We start from the raw sequence: 25,592 nt of genomic DNA, 5'->3' as shown, positions 1-25,592 counted from the left end.
CCCGGAACGTGTTCGCTCCGGGACTGATTACCGGCGACTACAGGGCGGGCGGCGTGTGACGTCACGCCTCCGCCCCCGTGTGATGTCACGCTCCGCCCCTCAATGCAAGCCTACGGGAGGGGGCGTGGCAGCTGTCACACCCCCTCCCGTAGGCTTGCATTGAGGGGCGGTGTGTGACATCACACAGGAGCGGGGGCGTGACGTCACACGCCGCCCGCCCTGTAGTCGCCGGTTATCATTCCCAGAGCGAACACGCTCCGGGGACCGATTACAAACGGGGTGCCGCATGCAAGATCACGGGGGTCCCCAGCGGCAGGACTCCCGTGATCAGGCATCTTATCCCCTATTCTTTGGATAGGGGATAAGATGTCTAAGCACCGGAGTACCCCTTTAAAGGGGTACTCCGGCAGCTCGTGACGCATAGCCCTGCCCCCTGATGACGTCACACCCCGTCCCCTCAATGCAAGTCTATGGGAGGGGGCGTGACGGCCGTCACGCCCCCTCCCATAGACTTGCATTGAGGGGGCGGGGTGTGACACCATGAGGGGGCAGGGCTATGACGTCATGAGCTCCAGGCGCAGTCTCCTTTAATACTCAGTACTGTTAAATACACACCACCTAGTTGCAATGTCTGCATCATTGTTAAACTACCAATGCTGTAAGGGTTCAGCTGCTATTACTGCCATCACTTCTAAGGTAACCATTCATCAAAGTCAAGAAGCTTGCAGAGCACAATAAGGAAAAGTAGCAAAATACGTGGCATAAATCCTAAACAAAAGGCAGCAGGTGTGAGACTTTCAGAGAAAACAAGTTTTGGATAACTTGAGAATCTAAAAAGAAATCTAAAATGAACAAAAGACAGACAGGAGGGTAAAAAAACAAGCACAAACAGGTTGTAGGACAAATGGGCGATGAAATAAAAGTTTCTTCCGTTTTCATTTACAAAGAAGGCGAATGTTGTTTCATATACGGTCAAGTATCAATTCTCAGGGGTATACGACACTTCTAAAGTACATATATCCATCAGATTAAAAAAGCACTCTGGTAATTTAACATATAGTCACAAAGAGGGGTTTTATGAAGATCTGAAGTCCTCAGACTGTGTTTACACGTTGCAACACTGTTGCAATATTTGTTTTCGTTTTTATAGCCATTTTATAAATTTATATTAAATTGAAATTTTTACAGTGATTTGTGCAACTGCTATAAAATAGTTCAGTTTTTGAAACAATTTTGGTAATGCCACGGCAAAAATGCAAGGTATGACTACAGCCTCAGGGGAGGTGTATAAATATATATATCCTGATCCCATAAAAATGGCAGTGGCGCCAGAAAATGGCACTGTATGACTTATGTTGGTGAGTGTGCATGACATGGGCCCAAAAAAACCTGTAGTGTTTCTTTGAAGTTGTTTGCACGCTCACCTTTATTTCCCTAATTGATGCCTCTGTATCAACAGATATGGAAGTGTCTCCACTTCCCCTACGCGAGGATGTCCCACCCAGTGAAGCGAGAGTTGCTGCAGACAAGCTAGAAACAGGTCGGCCACTCTGCAAAAGACAGAAAGATAATGTTAAAAACTGTTACAGAACATGATAATATACCCTAATATGTCTAAGGAAACTGCAAGGCTACAAATGACTTCTACAAACTGAACACTGGTCCTCTTTATAAAATAGTAAAACAGTGGGTGTAGCACTGCCTTGTACGCTGGAGTATGTGGTGCTGAAAGACATTTCCTTGGTTCTTCCGAATCTTGAAATGGCTAGCCACCCAACCCATTTGTGAACAGGGGATGTGCATCTGACCACATGAATGATCCAGAGAAGGCTCTGTAAACGAGTGATGATCACGAGAGATGGATGCTAGTTATCTTCTCTGTTGGTCCATGTAGAAGACTCCAGATAACAAGTGCCCATCTCGGGTCTGCACATGGCTTGATTAACCATGTGGCCCTTAACTTCATCATTGTTGCTTACACATCCCCATTTTTGGCCAACAACAATGAACTCCATTGGCTGCACAGAAAATGCAAGCAGCCTATGAATGGGCATTATCTTGTTTATGAGCCGAATGCTGGCCCTTATCCACTGGCCATTTATCAAAAACTGGCTTTCCTAGACTCAAGTAAAAGAGCATTAAAGGGAACCTGTCTCCAGTTTTATGCTGCCAATGCTTTGAGCAGCATAAAACTAGTGAGAGGTTATAGTCATCAGAAAATGAATAAAGAAGACAACTAAAATAGGTCCATCTTAGCTCTGTGATAGAACGCTGGCTCTGTGTTGGCAAAAAATAAAACTCACCTTCTCTGTAAAGTCTTTATCCGATCTTTCTTCAATCTGTAAATTATAAAACAAACAAGTTAAACTCTGGACAGAAAGACTTTAGTCTTGGGAACATTAGTCCAGACAAAGGAAACACCTATTGTCCCTGTTATGGTTGCTTGAGACAATAAAATATGTTAATTAATAAGATGGAACGTCTTAATTTGTTATTTTTCATCAAGACACTTCTGATAGCTGCTTGTATCCCCACACAAAGGCTTAAAATGTTGTATAGATCAATAAGCAACCACCACACAATGCAGTCCATGACCACACACACTCGATCTGCTTATTGCTGGAACAGAAACATCTTCAAGATGACTCTGTGAATGGATGCAGCCACTGGCGGACCCACAACCAAATAAAGGTGGGCTTGTGGGTTCTGAAGACTGATCAAAGAGGAAATGGGTAATGTTATGTACACTACACAGAAATCAGTGATAACCAGAACCAAATAACTAAACAAGAACTGACTTTAGCATACCAGGACTTTTATGCTAGTGTCATTTATGCTTTTATTATTTTACCTTAAGTATTCAAAACACAGAATGCAGAACACTAATTATTCTCTTCTCTAATAACACAAAGTAACAATTCATACACATTGGATAGAAAAAAAAAGAAATACATAGAAATTAAGGATTCTGCAGAAAAATCAGCATGTAAAACTTTGTTGCAGATATGCCACAGATTTCCCCTTAAAGGGGTACTCTGCTGCCCCAGCATTCAGAACATTTTGTTCTGAACGCTTGGAGCGGGCGTTGTGACGTCACGGCCACGCCCCCTCAATGCAAGTCTATAGTAGGGGGCGTGGCCGTGATGTCACTACCCACCCATCCAGCGTTCGAAATGAACACCGGGTGCTGAACAGAGATCGCAAGGGTCCCAGCGACAGGACCTCCGCAATCAGACATCTTATCCCCTATCCTTTGGATAGGGGATAGGATGTCTAGGGGCAGAGTACCCCTTTAAGGATTGCAAAAGGAGACATTCACAGTGAAAATCTGCAGATAGAAAGGACATGCTGCAAATTTAAAACCTGCACCGAATGTCAATGCGCACAGGGATATTTTTTTCCAGTGTGTGAAAAAGATCTGCATTACATTTTTACAGGGCTGGATCTCATGATGGCTACAATGATCTAGGAGACCGAACGGGAGGCTCCATCTCCTATTGTACACTTACATGCGGCTGGAAGAGGGGGTAATGGCCACTTCGATCAAGTTGTGACAATCCCAATTCATAAATGTGATTTAGTAAAAGGGGTTATCATGCTCAGGGCTGCACTACAGTTCTTTTTCATATAACTTTGTAGAGATGCTTAAACTGGTGAATAAGCTGCACCATTAACAACAATAAACCCTTACGCAGTCTCCTCATACTTAGCATAAAATACAGCCACTGAGCAAGTCAATCAGTTCTGAGAAACACCTCTAGGACTTTGATGGAACAGCAATATCATATATCAAATTAAGGCAACAGGAGAAGAAGGCAAGATAAACAACATGTGGACATAATGTTCTACAAAACAGAAAAGACAGTAAGAGCAGTCCTCACCACTGGGCTGGCACGGGCAGAGCTGGCACGGGAGGAGGCGCGCGATCCAGAGCCCAGGTAACAACTGTACTCAGAGGGCTTCCATAGTTACGCAGCAAAGAAGCGTAAGGAACGGAATAATGACAGAGAAAAAGAAGGGAGAATGATAAGATAGAAAGAAACTGAACATAGAGGTCTATAGAGGAGCGAACATTTGTGGAACGGAGCAAGGCTGCGCGCCCCAGTTATATAGTAAAACATTATGGGGGAGATTTATCAAAACCTGTGCAGAGGAAGAGTGGTGCAGTTGCCCATAGCAACCAGATTGCTTCTTTCATTTTCCACAGGCCTCTAAAGAGGCCTGTGGAAAATGAAAGAAGCAATCTGATTGGTTGCTATGGGCACCTGCACCACTCTTCCTCTGCACAGGTTTTGATAAATCTCCCCCTATGTGCATATTACAATACTTCATACAGTAATTACTGTACCTAGATAGCTCTCTATTCACATTTGCAGTTGTTTTTTTTTTTTTTTTTTTTTTTTTTTTACAGTTTTATTTTATTAGATATTTAAAATGTCATCTTTCACATGTTTGGGGGCTATAGAAAAAGCTATGAGGTTATTTGCAAAGCTAAAGTTTACACCCCAAAATACATCCGAAGAAACTCAGACAGACATCTAAAAAGAAGTCCCTTAATTTTACACCTACAATAAATAAGGACATAACATTGAACTGAATGGGCATTAACAGATGTTTTACAAATGAATTTAATAACAAATTAAAACAAAATAAATGGACTTTTGTGAAGCATAAAACAAACACCTATGGGCCACTTTAAGTCCCAAAACAGACCAAAAACTGGGTGTGCACATAGCTGAAGGAGAGCTGCTAATCTGATTCTCCTATATAGAAAAAATGCTTCTGCAGTGAGATAGCGGTCATGAGGGGGGACATTTTTTTGAACTTCCTCTTAGTAAAATTTAAGACTATGGGTTTAGTGTTTCTCTTAGCTGCAGGATTATGTTAATCTTCAATTGTACATGAACGCTAATGCTCAGAGCAAACTAAACCTTACACAGTACAAAAATCCAGCATCAATGGAGTCCTATTGGTGAAGGATTATAAAATATTATAAATTACTGAAAACACACTTTTAAAAAAAAGACTTCCGGCAGAAACCCCAGAATTAAAATAAATTAAATTAAATTAAAACAAAAAGGGGGTGATTTATAATTTGCATGAAAATTTGCACAAGTATTCTTTTCATTTGCACAGTTTTTCTGGTGAGTTTTTTCTCTCCAATTCAAGAAATTGCACAAGAAAAATAATAAATTGTGATATTATACATTATATGGAAGTTCTGTGCTAAAAACAAGTATCCGATAAGGGTCTGATCGAGTCCAACCACAATGATCCCTACGGTCTTGAGAACAGGAAACCATGCTTGACCCCCCTACAATCAGACACTTAACTACCCTGTGGATAGAAGATACATTTTATAAGTTGAAATCCCCCTTAAAGGGGTGCACCGGTGGAAAACAAATGTTTTAAAATCTACTGGTGCCAGAACATTAAACAGATTTGTAAATGACTTCTATTTAAAAATCTTAATCCTTCCAGTACTTATTGGCTGATGTGTGCTCCATAGTAAGTTGTATAGTTCTTTGCAGTCTGACCACAGTGCTCTCTGCTGACACCTCTGTTCATGTCAGGAACTGTCCAGAGTAGAAGCAAATCCACCATAGCAAACCTATCCTGCTCTGGACAATTCCTGACATGGACAGAGGTGTCAGCAGAGAGCACTGTGGTCAGACTGAAGAGAACTAGAACTTCAAAAAGAAAAGAACTTCCTCTGGAGCATACAGAAGCTAATAAGTACTGGAAGGATTAAGATGTTTTAATAGAAGTAATCTACAAATTTACAATGGATAGAAGTAATCTACAAATTTACAATGGTTTTCCACCAGAGTACCCCTTTAACCCCTTAAGGACTCAGCCCATTTTGGCCTTAAGGACTCAGACAATTTAATTTTTACGTTTTCATTTTTTCCTCTTCGCCTTCTAAAAATGATAACTCTTTTATATTTTCATCCACAGACTAGTATGAGGGCTTGTTTTTTGCGCGACCAGTTGTCCTTTGTAATGACATCACTCATTATATCATAAAATGTATGGCGCAACTAAAAAACACTATTTTTGTGGGGAAATTAAAACGAAAAACGCAATTTTGCTAATTTTGGAAGGTTTCGTTTTCACGCTGTACAATTTATGGTAAAAATGACGTGTGTTCTTTATTCTGAGGGTCAATACGATTAAAATGATACCCATTATTATATACTTTTATATTATTGTTGCGCTTAAAAAAAAATCACAAACTTTTTAACCAAATTAGTACGTTTATAATCCCTTTATTTTGATGACCTATAACTTTTTTATTTTTCCGTATAAGCGGCGGTATGGGGGCTCATTTTTTGCGCCATGATCTGTACTTTTTTTTGATACCACATTTGCATATAAAAAACTTTTAATACATTTTTTATAATTTTTTTTTTTTAATAAAATGTATTTAAAAAGTAGGAATTTTGGACTTTTTTATTTTTTTTCGTTCACGCCGTTAACCGTATCATTAACATTTTATTTTAATAGTTCGGAACTTTACGCACGCGGCGATACCAAATATGTCTATATAAAAAAAATTTACGCTTTTTGGGGGTAAAATAGGAAAAAACTGACGTTTTACTTTTTTATTGGGGGAGGGGATTTTTCACTTTTTTTTTTACTTTTACATTTTTTTTTACACTTGAATAGTCCCCATAGGGACTATTCATAGCAATACCATGATTGCTAATACTGATCTGTTCTATGTATAGGACATAGAACAGATCAGTGTTTTCGGTGATCTTCTGCTCTGGTCTGCTCGATCACAGACCAGAGCAGGAGACGCCGGGAGCCGCACGGAGGAAGGTGAGGGGACCTCCATGCGGCGTTATGAATGATCGGATCCCCGCAGCAGCGCTGCGGGCGATCCGATCGTTCATTTAAATCGCGAACTGCCGCAGATGCCGGGATCTGTATTGATCCCGGCACCTGAGGGGTTAATGGCGGACGCCCGCGAGATCGCGGGCGTCGGCCATTGCCGGCGGGTCCCTGGCTGCGATCAGCAGCCGGGATCAGCCGCGCATGACACGGGCATTTCTCCGATGCCCGCGGTTATGCTTAGGACGTAAATGTACGTCCTGGTGCGTTAAGTACCACCGCACCAGGACGTACATTTACGTCCTGCGTCCTTAAGGGGTTAAGATAGCGATACACATAAGAGTTTGTAAGCAGGCAACCCTCTCCTGATTCTCCATACATATGCATGTATGCTACTTGTGCGTGAGCGTACATGTTGTTCTCCATGGGGAGGGTGTAGAAAGCAGCCACCAGACACCTCTACCTGCAGTTTATCTCCCCTGTCAACAAAAGGATGGGGTGGTTGACATTAAACATGCCTGATCCTTCTCTCTCCCAACACCTACTACCGAGAGAGCACCAGGAAGCAACAAACACATTAGATGGTCAGCTGGTCCCACGAAAATCGAAAGGCTTAGTAGACATTTGTCTAATGTGCATGACCAGCATTAAATATTTGGATGACACCGATCCTGTAGTACTGTATGAGCTAGTAATTGGTTAATGGTTGAAAAGGAGAAGATTTAAAACTTACGGTATTTCATAATGTCAAAATCCAACATGCTTTACAAAGCAACACATGAAAAATACATAAAAAATAGGTGTACTATAGGTTATATACTGATCATTATAAGGAGGTACTCAAGCAAAGAAAATAATCTCACAGGTCGTGAACTTGAAGATCGACGACTACTGCTGGTGACACCCTCATCATACAGAGACCCCTACCAGCAAGAAGACAGAAAGCAGACAGTCAGCTAGGGTGCAATGATAAAAAGATAAGAGAAGGAAACAAAAAAAAGAGTTATGTGGGATATTGTAACATAAAACCAAGCAAAGGAAGGGAAAGAATTTAAGAGAAGTGACCCACCCGCTGTGATCTGGAAGGTAGAGAGTTGCAGTTCAATAGTGATGGCTGGAAAAAGAAAGGATGAAAGTGAGAGCCAAAAAAGAAGCAAATACTTTTGTCTTTATGTTAAGATTGACAGGATGAGCTATAATATAAATGCAGACATCACATACAATGATATTAGAGGTTAAATAAGTAAGTACGCCCAATGCAGCAACCTCTTCGCTGTTACAGTACAACCTGGGCTGCTAACAAAGGAACGTGCCCAGAGAAAGCTGTACTTATCTGGCCCATGAACTACAGACTAGATAATCCATCCTGGATGCTCAGTTAAACATACCTGGACACCCTGAAATTCTACTGAACAGTACACACAGTCCCATCGGTCCCTAAGGTGCTGTCAGTATGGTTCACTATAACTCGAGGGGCTCGGGGTGTGACATATGGCTTTATACAGGTACAATAAGCCTTAGATGTGGGGAATCTGCGCGTGTATAAATCTAGTCTAGAGCTTCAATCTTATGGAATTACTGTGTTGTATATAACTGTGTATATTCTAAATGCAACACCTGGATTTCCTGTGGCTCTAGTGGTATCTGTGGTATCTGTGGTGCTCTATGTTCAGTTCAGAAGAACCGCAAGAGTCCGGGTGTTAGATAGAAAACAGACATAAGAATGTGTGCAATATGCCCAACACTAAACCCATTCCATTCATTCTAAGCCAAAACAATCTGACTTGCCACAATAATTATCTAATCTAAGCAACATGAAGATGTTTAACTCCATAAAGGATTTACCTTCCAATTCTCTGTTTACATGATACTATTATTAATTGTAGTCTAGAGTATCTAAAATCAAAAACAAACTTATGAAAGTAGCCTTATTATAAAACTCTACCCCCACTTTGTTCCTACATCTTCTGTGTAAAACCTGGGTGTCTCCATGGTAACAGACTACAAACAAGCCCTGTGTAGTCTGATCCTTCAATCATACTCCATTTTATATAAAGAAAATAGTAACTGGGCACGTCTGGATATATTCACACTCCTTGCTCAGCAAAGTCCAAGCCACTAGATCCAGGGATGCATCTAGGTCTGGGGTGCTCATGGATATATATACAGTCCATACAATCACCATCAGGTAAGGAAAAAGTGAGCACTAACCTCAGACAGCCTTGGATGCAAACAAACTTCTTTTATTGAAGAAGAGACGACATAGCAGGGAGGTGGAGGTGGTGCGTTCCCGCACCACCTCCACCTCCCTGCTATGTCGTCTCTTCTTCAATAAAAGAAGTTTGTTTGCATCCAAGGCTGTCTGAGGTTAGTGCTCACTTTTTCCTTACCTGATGGTGATTGTATGGACTGTATACTCCATTTGACCTCACTACTGTTTTCTCTTAACCTACTGAATGTTATAAGGAAAGATGAAAGTACATGAGTGCAGGGTCAGACTACAGGTGGCTTGTCTGTAGCCTATAATCTTGGAGACCAAAAACGAATTGCAAATGTGTCCATAGTCTTTAGAACCCACTACCCTGGCTTACAAAGTATTACTCAATCCATGAACTATAAACATTTTACATATATAAGATCATACACCATGTCACACCACTACCACACAATTGTACCTATACACAGGTAATACCATAAGTAAAACAGTGCACTATAGAAAAGCCAACCAGAAATGAGAATTGAGCGGAAAGTAACAGACCCGGCTTCCATTAAGTACAGACTGCTGCTGAGACTTGGCTGAGAGTGGAGCACTGGCCATGCTGAGGTCAGAGTAATAAGTGCTCTATAGAGGGGAGACAGGAAGAAGCATGAAAGATGGAAGCGGTCTACAGACAATAGCGCAAATACAGCGTTAACCTTTCAACTCTACATCACACTGACATGCAATGCATCATAGAATAATGTCTGTAGGCAAGTTACCATTCAGTAACTATTGTCTGTAAGGAAATGACAAGATGGTGAAATCATATTGTTCAGTTTGTGTCACTAATGTTTGTATTGTTTTTGTTGTTGTATCCAGTACCTTTAACATCCAGTTTGTGTTGAATCTGCTGAAATACAGAGCCTCAGGGAGGAAGCTTTCATTTGTATGCCAGATATTTTTTATTTATAAAATTGACTAAACTACTTGCATTTAAGGCTAATTCAGCATCTTGTGGGTATAAGTAAAATGTAATGGAAACCATGATGCTGTATATGAACAGATTTTCAACCTCGCCACAGATTTAAACCACTGACTTTAGCAGGGACTGTCTGGGTTCTCGCATCTTTAACATCAAGAAAACTGATGTAGACTTATTATAACCACTAAAAAAATGCAATGGTCAACAGAAACCCAACAGATTCACACAATGCGAATGGTAACTCCCGTATATACTCGAGTATAAGCCGAGTTTTTCAGCACGATTTATACTCGAGCGAACTCTCCGCCTGCCAATCCCTTCCAGTGGTCTTCAACCTGCGGACCTCCAGATGTTTCAAAACGACAACTCCCAGCATGCCCGGACATCCGATGGCTGTCCGGGCATGCTGGGAGTTGTCGTTTTGAAACATCTGGAGGTCCGCAGGTTGAAGACCACTGCGGCCTTCGTCATCATCCAGACCCCAGCTTTAGTTTTCTACTCACCTCTCCTCGGTGGGAAGGAAGGGTGAGGCTGGGTCCACACTACGTTTTGTCCCATACGGGAGCGCATACGGCAGGGGGGAGCTAAAACCTCGCGCTCCCGTATGTGACCGTATGCGCTCCCGTATGCCATTCACTTCAATGAGCCGACCGGAGTGAAACGTTCGGTCCGGTCGACTCATTTTGGCGCCGTATGCGCTTTTACAACCGGACCTAAAACCGTGGTTGACCACAGTTTTAGGTCCGGTTGTAAAAGCGCATACGGCGCAAAAATGAGCCGACCGGACCGAACGTTTCACTCCGGTCGGCTCATTGAAGTGAATGGCATACGGGAGCGCATACGGTCACATACGGGAGCGCGAGGTTTTAGCTCCCTCCTGCCGTATGCGCTCCCGTATGGGACAAAACGTAGTGTGGACCCAGCCTGAGCTGGTCCGGGCCATCTAGGGACCGTCCGGTGGGGAGGGTTAGTCGTTCCGGGCTGTCCATCTTCACCGGGAGGCCCTCTTCTCAGCTCTGGGCCCGGCCCCTGACTAGTGACATGCACATGAACGTCCCCGTGCGTCGTCGTCGTCAAGGCAACGTCACTAGTCCGGGGTCGCGCCTGGAGCAGAGAAGAGGGCCTCCCGGTGAAGATGGACAGCCCAGAACGACTAACCCTCCCCACCAGACGGTCCCTGCAGCATAGATGGCCCGGACCAGCTCACCCTTCCTTCCCACCGAGGGGAGGGGTGTAGAAAACTAAAGGGGGGGGGTGTCTGGATGATGCCGAAGGCCGCAGTGGTCTTCAACCTGCGGACCTCCAGGTGTTTCAAAACTACAACTCCCAGCATGCCCGGACAGCCGATGGCTGTCAGGGCATGCTGGGAGTTGTAGTTTTGCAACATCTGGAGGTCCGCAGGTTGAAGACCACTGATGAAGGGATTGACAGGCGGTGATGATGAAGGGGTGGAATGATGACCGTGGTCTGGATGTTGACAGGAGGGGGATGATAACAGGCGGTGATGATGAAAGGGGGAATGATGACAGTGGTCTGGGTGATGACAGGCGGTGATGATGAGGCAGGGGATGATGAGGGGGGGGATGACAGGCGGTGATGATGAAGGGGGGGATGATGAGGGTGTTAATGACGGGGGTCTGGATGATGACGGGGGGGGGGGGGAGGGGGGGATGATGTATTTCCCACCCTAGGCTTATAGTCGAGTCAATAACTTTTCCTGGGTTTTTGGGGTGAAATTACGGGCCTCTGCTTATACTCAAGTATATACGGTAGGCCTTAGTGATCAGCATAGTAGGACCCATTGTTCCTTATTATGGTGAACCACACAAGGTTTTATTCACACAATACAGTTAATGGCAAGTGGTTATTTAAAAAAACAAAACAAAAAACAAACAAACACACAGACTGTAGTCTGACAGCAACACGTGAACACAGACTAAAGTTCCCCACACATGGGTATATAACAGCCACAAGTCTCCACCTGACAGCTTTCCATTTGGAATGGATCATCAAACCCACGGTCACGTTGAGACATGTGGCCATATTAGAGAAGCAAATATGCAGCAGTAATGCACCTATGTTGGGGTCCCTAACCGAGTCTACACCTTTGAAACACCCCATTTCTGATAAATTAGCATTCTCTTAGATACATCGGGGGATATTTATCAAAGCTGTCTATTCCCGCATCAATATAGACCAAACTACAGAGGGTTAAGCTGGTCTATTGTGCGCCTAATTTATCAAAAGGCACACGGCTCTTGATAAATTCTGTGCACGGACTTCGTGATCTATGCTCTAGACTGTATTTAAACCTGCTCCAACATGGTCTGACATTTCGGCGTACTTTCAGCCGATGAGACTTGTCGCTGAAAAGTCGCTTTTGATAAATTCAGCACCAATGCATTTTCCAATGCATTTCCATCTAAAATAGACTAGAATGCATCATGTTCTAAAAATCCTCTAGAGCACAAGTCGCAGAAAAGTCACACATATTTAGACTGCGACTTTCTGTGCGACAAATTTAGACAGGAAAAACCAGACTAAATCCTTTGATAAATCTCCCCCATCATGTTTATAAAGGGATTAGAGACAGAAAAGCTTTGCCATATTTGCTCATTGTGCAAGTTGATCAACAAATACTCTATGGGGGAAATTTTTCAAAACCTTATCAGAGGAAAAATTGCTCATAGCAACCAATCAGATCGCTTCTTCTATTTTTAAAGAGGCCTCTGAAAAATTAAAGAAGCAATCTGATTGGTTGCTATGGGTAACTCTGCAACTTTTTCTCTGGACAGGTTTTGCAAAATCTCCACCTGAGACTTTACAATAAAACTGCATGCTTGGAGACACTCTCACAGTATGTACCAAATGCAGCACAAGCAACATCAAATGAACATATGTAAATAAAAATATGGTTAGTTCTACTACAGAGCAAGAGAGGCGGATTTGTGTATAGGCTGCCATAAGCATACTGACTATCTTTATTAGGGTATGTTCACACAGCAGAATGTCCGTGCGGAATTCCACATGAATATTCTGCACGTATGTTCTGCAGCAGCAGAGTCCCATTGATTTCTATGGCATTCTGTCCGCAAAAATACAACCTGTTAAATGTTTTTGGAGATTCCGCATTTAAGAGACAGCTCTGCTGTCTATGGAATGTCTGCACAGAAATTTTCCATACAGACATTCCACCATGTGAATATAGCCTTACTATGCTTAAAAGACCTACAGGGCCTCAATGAAACATGCACAGAGCCTGAGGTCTTCTATTCGTCACAGCACTGCAACGATGTGAGGGCGGAAGTGGTCCCACAGCAGGCTTCAGTGATGTCATGCCTGCTGGGAATCGCCCACTTTCTACTGCTGGGAGATTGCACAATGTTAGCAAGAATAAAAAGGTAAGATTCAGAGCTTTTTAAAGCTCTGAATTTAAATTTTTTTTTTAAGGTAGGGAGAAGTGTTAGAAGTAGTTAGGGAACATATCCTGAGTTAGTTTAGAAAAGTTTATTTGGTGACCGGTACTTTTTAAGTAAACCTGTGTTTGTGGGAGAGGATCTTGGTGCTTAAAGGACATATCTGCAGCCTAAATATACTTATCCCCTATCCAAAGGATAGGGAATAAGTGTTTGATAGCGGGGGTCCGACCGATGGGATGTCCCATGATCTCCTGCACGTAGCCCCCGACCCTGCCGCGGCTCTCCCGTGCAGGAGGCGTGCCGGCCGCAGCATGATACTGCGGCCTCCCCTCTTCCTCCACTCCATGTAGTTCTATGGAAGAGGTAGGAATGCATCGTTCGTGCCTCCCTGCCTCTCCCATAGAGCTGTATGAGGAGGAGGTGTGGAGGGGGCATACCGTGGACCTAAGTGAGGTCGATGCTATGCGCATTAGCCGCAGCACAGCAATGCGGGGGCTCTGTTCCGGAGATTGCGGAGGATCCCAGTGGTCGGACCCCCGCAATCAAACACTTATCCCCTATCCTGTGCCCTATCCTGTGGATAGGGGATAAGTGTATTTAGGCTGCAGATACCCTTTAAAGGTGAACTCCAGTAGAAAAGAAAATTCTAATCATCTGGTGCAAGAAAGTTAAACAGATCTGTAAATCACTTCTATTTAAAAATCTTAACTCTTCCAGTACTTATCAGCTGCTGTATACTACAGAGAAATTTGTGAAGTTCTTTTCTGACTGACAACAGTGCTCTCTGCTGACACCTCTGTCCGTTTCAGGAACTGTCCAGAGCAGGAGAGGTTTTCTATGGGGATATGATTCTAATCTGGACAGTTCCTGACATGGACAGGGCTGTCAGCAGAGAACACTGTTGTCAGACAAAAAATAAATTCACAAATTTCTCTGTTTTATACAGCAGGTGATAAGTACTGGAAGGATTAAGGTTTTTTGTAATAGAAGTAATTTAACAAATCTGTTTAACTTTCAGGCACCAGCTGATTTGAAAACAATTGTTTTCTACTTGTTTCCACCGGACTTCCCCTTTAAGGCCTTTGTACAACGATCTGGTTGACACAATTCAACTTGGTCCCTGAGCCTGTGGGACCCTGTGCAGAGACAAAATAAAAGAAGGTAGGGCAGGACAAGTAGAACTCTGTGTAGGCTCTTGACTTGTCAATCAGCCTGCTGTGTGAGCCGGGAGCAAAACACAGAGCCCTGCTTGACTGCCCATACTTCCTGTGTTTTGTCTCTGCAAACAGGCAAACATTGCAACACTGCAAATATTGTTAAGGTTTTGAGTTCAACTTGAGAAAAAAACAGACATTGTCGCACATCCACAACATGCACCTTGATCTAATGCTTCTCAGCAACAATTATTAAACTAACAGGTCGTTAGTGTTCTCTATGATCATGAATTGCAAGCCCGCTAGCCACGTCACGGCCACCTGTAAATAGTGGGTCCCTAGCATCTCAAGCATAAAATGGTGACCACCACCGCCCCAACACCAGTGCTAGGGACCCACTACCTACAGGTGGCCGTGACGTGGCTAATGGGCTTGCACTTCATGATCATAAAGTACACTAACGACCTGTTAATTTAACCTCCCTGGCGGTATGATTCTGTCTGGAAATTTGTACCAAAAGCGGTTCAATTTTTTGCATTGAATTTCACATCTCCCCTCGCCCATTTCACATCTCCCCCGTCACATTCCCCCCCCCCTTGTCACATTCCCCCCCCCCGTCACATTCCCCCCCCCGTCACATTCCCCCCCCCCCGTCACATTCCCCCCCCTCCGTCACATTCCCCCCTCCGTCACATTCCCCCCTCCGTCACATTCCCCCCTCCGTCACATTCCCCCCTCCGTCACATTCCCCCCTCTGTCACATTCATCCCCCCTTCTCACCTTGTCCTGCAGCAGTATACACTGGGTTTGCCGGGCAGATTTAAAACCTAGTGTATTTGCTGCAGAACAAGTCCTTTCCCCTTCAGCCAATCACAGGCTTTACACCACTGCGGCCTGTGATTGGCTGAAAAGTGAAAGGTCCTGTAAGATGAATAGTGAAGAGAGCAGGGACCAGACCGCATGGAGGGGAACGACATCTTCAGGGACCGGGACTAGGTGAGCAAAAGTTTTTTTTTTTATTTTACTACTTCTTCCTTTTACACTTAGCTCAGTGTTTTTCTAACAGGGTGCCTCCAGCTGTTGTGAAACTACTACTCCCAGCATGCCCGGACCGCCTTTGGCTGTTCGGGCATACTGAGAGTTGTAGTTTTGCAACAGCTGGAGGCCCCCTGGTAGGGAAACACTGAATTTTAGTATTTTTCTTTACCTGCTCTGGCCGGCCCCCGCAACGGGAGCCGACCAGAGCAGATAATCACATGTTTTCCTGGGGGGCCGCATCGCTATATCGCATTGCTTTTGCGATATATATCGTGCAGCCCGGCCGGGAACTCTGCCATTCTACCCCGAGCGTGACTCGGGGTTACCGATCCTGGCAGGGAAAATTAACCCCGAGTCACGCTCGGGATTACCGCTCAGGAGGTTAATAAATGTTGCTGAGAAGCATTAGATCAAGGTGCAAGTTATGGATGTGCAGCAATGTCTGTTTTTTCTTTTTTCTTTTGTGATTAAAACTTATTAGGGAAGGGGTTAAATGATCTTTATTAACTTTTTTTTTTCCACTTTTTTTTTGCAATGTCCATATTGCATAGGGGCCCCATAGGGGGCTATAACACTGCACACACTGATCTTTTACATTGATCATTGTTATCCAATAGGATAACATTGATCAATGCTTCTGCTGCTTGACTGCTCATGCCTGGATCTCAGGCTCGGAGCAGTCATTTGACGATCAGACACCAGGAGAAAGGTACGGGCCCTCCTTGCGTGCTCCAGCTGTTCAGGACGCCGCGATTTTGCTGCGCCGGTCCCGAACAGCCCACTGAGCTAGCTAGGAGTAGTTTATTTTCACTTTAGATGTGGGTGATCAACTTTGAAAGCCGCGTCTAAAGGGTTAATAGCACACGGCACCGCGATCAGTGCCGCCCGCTATTAGCCACGGGTCCCGGCCATTGATAGAGGCCGGGCCCGACCTGCTATGATGCGGGGCCACACCAAGGCCCTGCGTTATAGAAAGGAAACAGACTCAGGGTGTACATACAGGTACGCCCTGAGTCCTTAAGAGGTTAATAAATGTTGCTGAGAAGCATTATATCAGGGTGCATGTTGTAAATGTGTGACCATGTCTGTTTTTTCTCAAGTTGTATTCACATTGTTAAAGGGGTTGTCCGTTGCTTACACATCTTATCCCCTATCCAAAGGATAGGGGATAAGATGCCTGATCTCGGGAGTCCCGTAGCTATCACGCCCCCTCCCGTAGGCTTGCATTGAGGGGCGGAGCGTGACATCACACGGGGGCGGAGGCGTGATGTCACATGCCACCGACCCTGCGGTTGCCCGTAATCAGACACGGAGCAAACACGATCCGGGGACTGATTACAAACGGGGTGCCGCAAGCATGATCACGGGCGTCCCCAGTGGCGGGCCCCCCCCCCGATCAGGCATCTTATCCCCTATCCTTTGGATAGGGGATAAGATGTGTAAGCACCGGACAACCCCTTTAAAGGTTTTAACAAATGTAAATTACAAATATACATATGTTATTGTCAACATTATATAAAAAGTTTTTGTAAGTAAACATATTTTACAATAGGTTAATGATTGCAACTGTACATAGCGAATGCAAAAATGGGAGAAAAAAAAAGGATAGTGTAATGCCTGAAATGTGCCTGATAAAGGACATATGAGCTAATTGTAAGAAACACCCTATACGTTTTGGAAAGCATTTAGTATTGCAGCAATTAGCTAAGGATTTCAGTGTCTCTTGTGGATGTTGTACTTCAGTAACAGCTGGACTACAAGGGTTGTCAGCCTGTGATATTGGCCTTGTACCAGCATTCCTCTAACTGCGGATTCTAGTATGATATAAAAGAAGTATAACTCTGGAAGAATCCACCACCGTGAGCAGTTACGCAGTATCTGACCTGTACTAAAATAATGCTACAAAACCATAATTATTAATATAGAAAACAAAGTAAATAGGTTTAATGGTGGAAACAGCAGCAAAGCATTATTAAATTGTCAGCTTTTAAAAGCTAAACACCAACTGGACTGCACAAACATATATGAAGCATATTAAGTGCACATAGCCTGTCTGTTAAGGGGTGTGCAGTTCCCATCCACAAGCTCCACATAAAACACTAAACACAGAACCAACCATTGACTCATCCCTGGGGGGTCCCCGGGAGGACTGGATGGTATCTCCACTGCCTGTTGAGCTCTGGAGGTAAAACAACAACACCACAACTCACATTAGCCCATACTTGGGAGTTGTGGCCACACTATGACATAAAGGGCTTTACCATTGATCAATTAATATCAAGTAAGAGGTTGTTATGTAAGACCATAAAACAAACATCTGAATTTCACCATCCCCAATGTAACCAAGCATAACCCCCCCCCCCCCCCCCCCCGCATCTTGTCTGGTTGTGACAGCTCCCCACTGACCCTGCTGGATTTCCTATACTGAGTTGCTCCAAGCAATTCATCCTCGTAACCATTGGTCTGTTAGAAAAAGAGAAAGAAGGGCTGAGTGATATGTCTGTGGGCCTGTGATGCAGAACACAAACCTGCACACAGCAAGACAAGTAGACATGCCAAAACAAATTGTGAAGAAATGTGTGTGCAAAACCTGAACTTTATATTGCAGAAAATAACTAAACCCCTACGGGAGGGGGAAATAATATATAATAAGGATGAATGAACATGCTGCACTGGGTTTTCACCTTTGGTGCTATTGATATACAGAAAGGATTAGGAAATTGTATTCTTTAACATCTTCCTCTAAAACAATGTTCTAGAAATTGCTGCCTTTAGACCTGGGACGACTGACAATACACTGCATGACATTTTTACATTTTTCTCTTTAACGAGACTCTGTTACCGCTGTCACTTACATTCCCCAGCTAGAAGCCTGAAAACTAAGCACGCTAGAGAGAACTACTAAGCTCAGCAATATGATGGAAAGGACTACTTAGGGCTCATTCACATTACATATTTACCAAGCAGAATTCTGAAGTGATGGTGCAGCAGCTTTGCATTGTTTTCAATCGGATTCTGCTGTACCATTCACACTACGGAATTTCTGTGGCGAAAATTCCTGATCCAAACCTCAGCAAAATGAATTAACATGTTGATTCTTTAGGCAGAATCGCCTCTGAAATGCATTGCCGGCTATTGAGACAGTGCATTGCCGATCAGCAATGGCCCCGCTACAGATGGAATGTCCACCAAGAATATCTCCCGGCAGAGATTCCGTAGTGTGAATGAACCCTTAGACTCCTGAGACTTCATCCTTACAGAAGGAAAGTGCAAATGAGTGGGGTTCAAAAAATACATTCAGGGGGACACATTTGTTTTATTGAATACATGCACCAAACATGCAGAATACTGAGTAAGTCACAATATACAGAAGGTCACATAACCAGATATTCATCTTGTGACTTTCTGCACAATCCACATGACAAGAAGAAAGGATTCAGGAATAGGCAAATATAGGGTGTGCCTCTGCTGTTGGTGCCGTCACCAAACTAAATAACATCCTAGTAATTATATGATAAAATATAATTGTATTGCATTAGTAAAAATATATATATATATATATATATATATATATATATATATATATATATATATACCACACACACATGCACACAGTAACTGATGTTTATGCATGCAGAGCACTCTATATTGTACCAAGGCCAGGAAGGACACAGGTTACTGACCCTTAGACTGCTCCTGCTAGTCACAGACATAACATCATCTTCATCAGAAGCCTTCAAAAGGGAAAATGGAATAAGAAAGGAAGATCACAAGCAAAACAGAAAGACTTCACTAAAGAGAGGTGCATTTCCTGTGAGATTGATCTCAATAGTGTACCAGGGTCATTCCTGATGGATGGTTAACATGTATCCGTACAGTCGTCTCTCAAGTTAGAATATGAATTGTATTGTACAATAATTGCATTGTAGGATACTTTCACCATTGTAGAGTATTGTAACCCGAGGCCATTGTAAATTGAGGGACCACTGGATGTGGAATGTTTGTGCTTAATTTCCAGTTCTAAAACATGATACATAGGATTCTGCATTTCTCATGCTCTCTATATATATTTATTTTTCTACTTATTTAAATAAAAGTCTGAGCTCAAATATCTGACAATGCGGAATAGACTGCAGGAAAAGTGAGAAAACTGAATTAAGCTGTAAATCATGGACTCAAACAATACTGTTAAAGAGTTTCCATATGGGTATATGGGTTTCCTCCTAGCATTCTCCCAGCCCTCTGGCATAGAGCACATGGTAGGTGTTTACACTGGTGTGGTGCTCTGTGGGGGACATTGTTTCTGTGATGCTTTGTCTGTGGGATGGTGCGGCCCAGAGCCAGGGGCTTGGTCGGGCAGCAGTGGGGCTGCCTGGCCTCTGGGTAATTCCCCCTGTGGGCTTGGTGTCACGGAGGCAGTGGTCGCCCCCGGCACTACCCCAGTGTCAGGTTAGGGACCCACTCTTACTAGGTGGCCTTGACGTGGCGAGTGGGCTTGTACTTTTTGATCGAAATGTATACTAACAACTTGTTAGTTTATTTTTTTTATTACCGTATTTTTCGCCCTATAGGACGCGCCGGCATATAAGACGCACCCTATTTTAAATGAGGAAAATCTAGAATACAATGTAAAGTATAGGTCACACTGATCTTCAACCAGCTGACCTCCAGATGTTGCAAAACTAAAACTCCCAGCATGTCTGGACAGCCGTTGGCTGTCCGGGCATGCCAGGAGTTGTAGTTTTGCAACATCTGGAGGTCTGCAGGTTGAAGACCACCGGATAGGAAGTAATACTCACGTGTCCCCTTCGCTCCGGACCCGTCACCGCTGCCCTGGATGTCGCCCTCCATCGCTGTTGCCGCGTCCCCGGGGTGTCCCCTTCGCTCCGGAACGTCTCTGCTGCCTGGTATCCTCGCTCTCCGTGGCCGCTCTCCGTCGCCGCCATCACGCTGCTACGCACGCCGCTCCAATTGGATGAGGGGGCAGCGTGCACGACAACGTGATGACGACGAAGGAGAGCGCTGGCCATGCTGGGGATCCCGGCACGGAGAAGACACCTAGGAAGCAGGTAAGGTCCCTCCCGGTGCAGCCAGGTTAGTGTCACTTTCCCTTCAGACACGGCGGTCAGCTTTGATCGCCACGTCTGAAGGGTTAATACAGGGCATCACTGCGATTGGTGATGTCCTGTATTAGCCGCGGGTCCCGGCTGTTGATGCCCGCAGGGACCACCGCGATAGGGGTGTATTCTCCGTATAAGATGCACCAACTTTTCCCCCCCAGTTTTGGGGAAGAAAAAGTGCGTCTTACACGGCGAAAAATACGGTATGTTGAGAAGCAAGTAGATCAAAATACATGTTGTGGATGTGCGGCTGTGTTTCTGTTTCTCTATTTTTGTTTTACACTCTTAAAGGGAACGTGTCACGTTGATTTTTTTCATTGCTTGGTGACAGATATAGATTTTTTGCATTTGGTGTAAGCTTCTGTTCTGTTTACAACATTTAGCAATATGCATAACAGCAACCACATGGATTATAGGAAACAACAGACTAGAGGGGACTCATTGACTTTCTTAGAATAGCTCGAAAAAGTAATCCATTAGTTTCACAACATGATGGAAACATGTTTAGTACATAAATGATGTAGTTATGAGCTTATATAGTTTAAATTATTTTCTACTATTAGAGATAATTGTTAGGTTATTGAGTAAGCAGGTTGATAAACCGTTTTAAGATGTTCATAGGATTAGTCTTGAATATGACAGTAAAATGAAAAGCCTAAACTGCGGTATTTATTACCCATTGTTAGGCATACTGCTACATTTACTGGGGCTGCAGCAGAATCACATTCATTATCAAAATGATCCATTCTAACAATCCATCCATCAGGTAACCGTCCTATAGGGCTCCAATATGACAATCGCACTGGCTGAAAACTGACCTGGAGATTTCTCCGTGGTCTGTGTGAATATCGTTCACTGTCCTCCTGGAAATGCATTTGGGGAGTAAGAGAAAAACAACATGAAGCAGCCAAGATCAAGGAGTAAAAACAAGAAGTCAAAGATATAAGTAGGCAAAGGAAAGGATAAGGTTACTGGAAAACAAATAGGAGCTATACAAAACACAAGTAACTCCATAGAGGCGCACACACAAATTGTCACAGCTTATATTATGCAAAATAGGGTCCTGTTCACTGTGATTTATCACTCATTCTGCGCATTGCATTGATTCCACTTCCTTTCGTTTTAATGGGAGCCCGAACCACAATTTACACAGCCTCTGTGTTAGGTAGTCTGGATTTAGGTTAGGCCCATTCAATGGGTGTCCAAAACTCCAGACAAATCCTAAGCATCCATACTGCATGGCAGAAATACAAGGGTTTGCCTTTTATTCCTGAATTAGATCCCATAACTTATTTTTCAGATGAAAAATAAAATCTGTCATGTGAATATACACTGGGCCTATTACACAGGGTAATACTGGCCTGTTCAGCCAAAAATCACCCTATGTGGTAGTGCCCTAAGACATTATTATTGTGCCCACTAATGATAGTCAAACTTACAACTGAAACACTCGATACAGTACAGGATAACAGTAGTGGCATTCATTGTTATCCGCACTGTGAACTCCGCGAGGGGAACCTTAGGGTATGTTCACACATGCGTATTTTCTGCAGGGGTACTCCGCCCCTAGAGATCTTATCCCCTATCCAAAGGATAAGGGGATACGATGTCAGATCGCAGGGGTCCCGTTGCTGCTGGGGGCCTCCAAGATCTCGGCTGCAGCACCCACCTCAACGGCTTCCGGCAACGCTGGAGGCTTCGTATCCCGACCATGCGAGCGGAAGAGCGTGACGTCACAACTCCACCTACGTGTGACGTCATGCCCCGCCCCTCAATGCAAGTCTATTGGAGGGGGCGTGACGGCCGCCACGCCCCCTCCAATAGACTTGCATTGAGGGGCGGGGTGTGACGTTACACAGGGGCGGAGTCATGATGTCACGCTCTTCCGCTCATGTGGTCGGGATCAAAAACCTCCAGCGTTGCCGGAAGCCGTTGAGGTGGGTGCTGCAGCCGAGATCCCGGAGGTCCCCAGCAGCAGCGGGACCCCCGCGATCTGACATCTAATCCCCTATCCTTTGGATAGGGGATAAGATGTCTAGGGGTGGAGTACCCCTTTAACTACCCATTAAAGTCAATGGGAAGCAAAATCTGCTGAAGCAAATCTGCAGCAGAAAATATGCATGTGCGAACGTACCCTAAAAGGTTCCCCTCGCAGAGTTCACAGTGCGGATAAAAACGAATGCTTATATTGTTATCCTGTACTGTATCAAGTGTACCCTTAGAATGTGTTCACAAAAGTGTATTTTCTTTCAAACACTCAGTGTGTTTCCTGCTATGAGTTTGAAAGAGGCAGCGGAATCTCTGCTGTTGAAAATCCGTGGCAGACCCTATTGACTTCAATGAATAGGAAAATCAGCAGCAGAAAATCTACAGCAAAATGTTAACATACCCTTAGTCTAGATTCACAAAAGAATTGTATAAGGAAAAACATACATTTTTAGGAATGTAGGAATAAAAAGAAGTGGAAATTATTTTAAAACCAACAATTGTTTGTTGGGTGGTTTTACCGGACTGCAGACTGTTTACATCTAAGAAAAAAAGTAGGCTAGGTTTGACATTTTTGGCCAATAGTTGGACCTAAGATCTTTCATCCATGAATGACCATTTAGGAAAGAATATTCTCGTAACATTCTCAGACTATACCAAGAAAGATGGTTTATCCTTTGATCATTGATCCTCTTCTTCAAAATACTCTCTTTAAAAATATAACTGGGCATAAGAGGATTACTTCATTATAGTATGTAAAAAAACAAGACCACAAAACAAAAATCAAACATCTGTGATACTTAAAGGGGTATTTCAGGAAAAAACTTTTTTTTATATATCAACTGGTTCCAGAAAGTTAAACAGATTTGTAAATTACTTCTATTAAAAATTCTTAATCCTTTCGGTACTTATGAGCTTCTGAAGTTAAGGTTGTTCTTTTCTGTGTAAGTAATCTCTGATGACACGTGTCTCGGGAAACGCCCAGTTTAGAAGCAAATCCCCATAGCAAACCTCTTCTAAACTGGGCGGTTCCTGAGACACGTGTCATCAGAGATTACTTAGACAAAAAAGAACAACCTAAACTTCAGAAGCTCATAAGTACTGAAAGGATTAAGATTTTTTAATAGAAGTAATTTACAAATCTGTTTAACTTTCTGGAGCCAGTTGATATATATATATATATATATATATAAAAAAAGTTTTTTCCTGGATAACCCCTTTAAATGTACTGTGGTATAGAGGTAGGAGGCATATTGTTTCTAGTACCCAATGTTAGCTTTAAAAAAGATGCATGGAAAGATAGGACTCTATTTTGAACAGTGAGGATCTATGGATGTGAGACAATTGGGACAAAAGACAGCAGGATCACACACACAATAATAGGGCTACAATGAGAGGCTCCTACCATCCACTGCTCAATATCACCCCACTTGGTATCCAAACCATAATATTTCTGAAGGAGGAAGAAAACAAAAAGAGAGACAGGTCAGAAGGACAGATGCTCAGCAGAAATGAGTGGAGAACAACAGTGATTCACAGCTATATAGTTAGTATACATATGGATGGATTTGATGGATTTTTGTTTTCAGACAGGTTCATATGTATTCTGTATGTATAAATACATTTATATCAATCTTCCATTGTAAAAGAAAACCCGCCTGAATCCTGTTATTTGACAGGACACAACATTGTAGTAAAAATGTTGTATCCAAGGTGCATGTTTTTTGGCACGTTTGGTCCATAGAACATGTGATGTAGCTGACAAGTGTGTCGTGGAGCCAGAATAACTAAGATGAGCTTGTTTATAAGCTCCATTATACTACATGGGCATATTCATCCTGCACACCACAGAGTCTTGTAAAACATCCAGCCTGAATAGTTAAAGGGAACTGGTCACATTGAAAATGAAGTGCAACCTGAAAGCAGTATGTTCTAGAGCAGGAGGAGCTGAGAGGATTGATAGATATATATCAGTATAAAAAATTCCAATGGCGCAGCACTCCAAAAAAAAAGGTGCATTTTATTCACACATATCTCAATATAGCAACGTTTCTGCTCCTATGGAGCCATTTTCAAGCCAAGGCTTGAAAATGGCTCCATAGGAGCAGAAACTTTGCTGTATTGAGATATGTGTGAATAAAATGCACCTTTTTTTGGAGTGCTGCGCCATTGGAATTTTTTTTTTTATCTAAAAGAAGCCCTGATCAGGTTTGGACGCTGGCACCCACTTTTGTTTCGGGACTGAGCTGTGCTGCAACTATTATATATATATATATATATATATACACACACATATATATACATATATATACAGTTTTGTGGGAAAAGTTCCAGGATCTCTTACTTATTCATGTAATAAAGTAGTGAATTGGGTGGTCCTACTGTGACTGACATGCATACTTATACACAGATAGCTGTCTATTACTAAATAGCAGAGATTTAAATAAAAAATAAAAAAAATATATAAGTTATCCTGGGAAGGGATTCTCTGGCATCACCTTTTGGTCATGTTCTGAGGCTTCTTAAAGCAGCAAAAACATTGAAAAGATAGGGAAAGCTATCGCCAAAAGGTGGTACCAGAGGGCTGCTTTCCATATCCTTCTTTAAAGGGGTACTCCACTGGCCAGTGTTCGGAAGTAAATGTTTTGAATGCTGTTTTCTCGCCAGTGGAGCACCCCTTTAAAGAATTGTCAGTGGAGCATGAATGGGCGCAAACAAAACTATATATCAATCGGCACAGCACCTCCTGCTATATAACATGATACCTGCATATTAGACTAAACTTTCAGTCTGACCGGTTCCCTTTAATAATACTTGAACCATGTGAATTGCCCTAAAAGGGAAAATATACATTTA

General features: G+C 43.1%; 1 protein-coding gene across 16 annotated transcripts in view; it reads right to left on the bottom strand.

The window, feature by feature from the left end:
* LRRFIP1 (LRR binding FLII interacting protein 1) overlaps positions 1 to 25,592 on the bottom strand; it is a 146,369-nt gene that overhangs the window by 27,860 nt on the left and 92,917 nt on the right. For 6 of the 16 annotated variants that reach the window (XM_056534853.1, XM_056534854.1, XM_056534855.1 and 3 more), the window contains exons 4-14: positions 24,142 to 24,189; positions 21,569 to 21,613; positions 19,314 to 19,364; positions 18,037 to 18,093; positions 17,747 to 17,809; positions 9,596 to 9,679; positions 7,907 to 7,951; positions 7,701 to 7,760; positions 3,882 to 3,959; positions 2,304 to 2,339; positions 1,425 to 1,550 (exon numbers count right to left, since the gene is read on the bottom strand). In XM_056534853.1, the coding sequence (XP_056390828.1) occupies positions 1,425 to 1,550; positions 2,304 to 2,339; positions 3,882 to 3,959; positions 7,701 to 7,760; positions 7,907 to 7,951; positions 9,596 to 9,679; positions 17,747 to 17,809; positions 18,037 to 18,093; positions 19,314 to 19,364; positions 21,569 to 21,613; positions 24,142 to 24,189 (693 nt within the window). The remainder of the gene's footprint in view (positions 1 to 1,424; positions 1,551 to 2,303; positions 2,340 to 3,881; positions 3,960 to 7,700; positions 7,761 to 7,906; positions 7,952 to 9,595; positions 9,680 to 17,746; positions 17,810 to 18,036; positions 18,094 to 19,313; positions 19,365 to 21,568; positions 21,614 to 24,141; positions 24,190 to 25,592) is intronic. The other 10 variants (XM_056534844.1, XM_056534843.1, XM_056534842.1 and 7 more) reach the window with 10 other exon arrangements.

This window comes from Hyla sarda, chromosome 8 (assembly GCF_029499605.1).
Source record: "Hyla sarda isolate aHylSar1 chromosome 8, aHylSar1.hap1, whole genome shotgun sequence".
Lineage (NCBI taxonomy): Eukaryota > Metazoa > Chordata > Amphibia > Anura > Hylidae > Hyla > Hyla sarda.
This window is presented reverse-complemented; position numbering and strand designations above follow the sequence as displayed.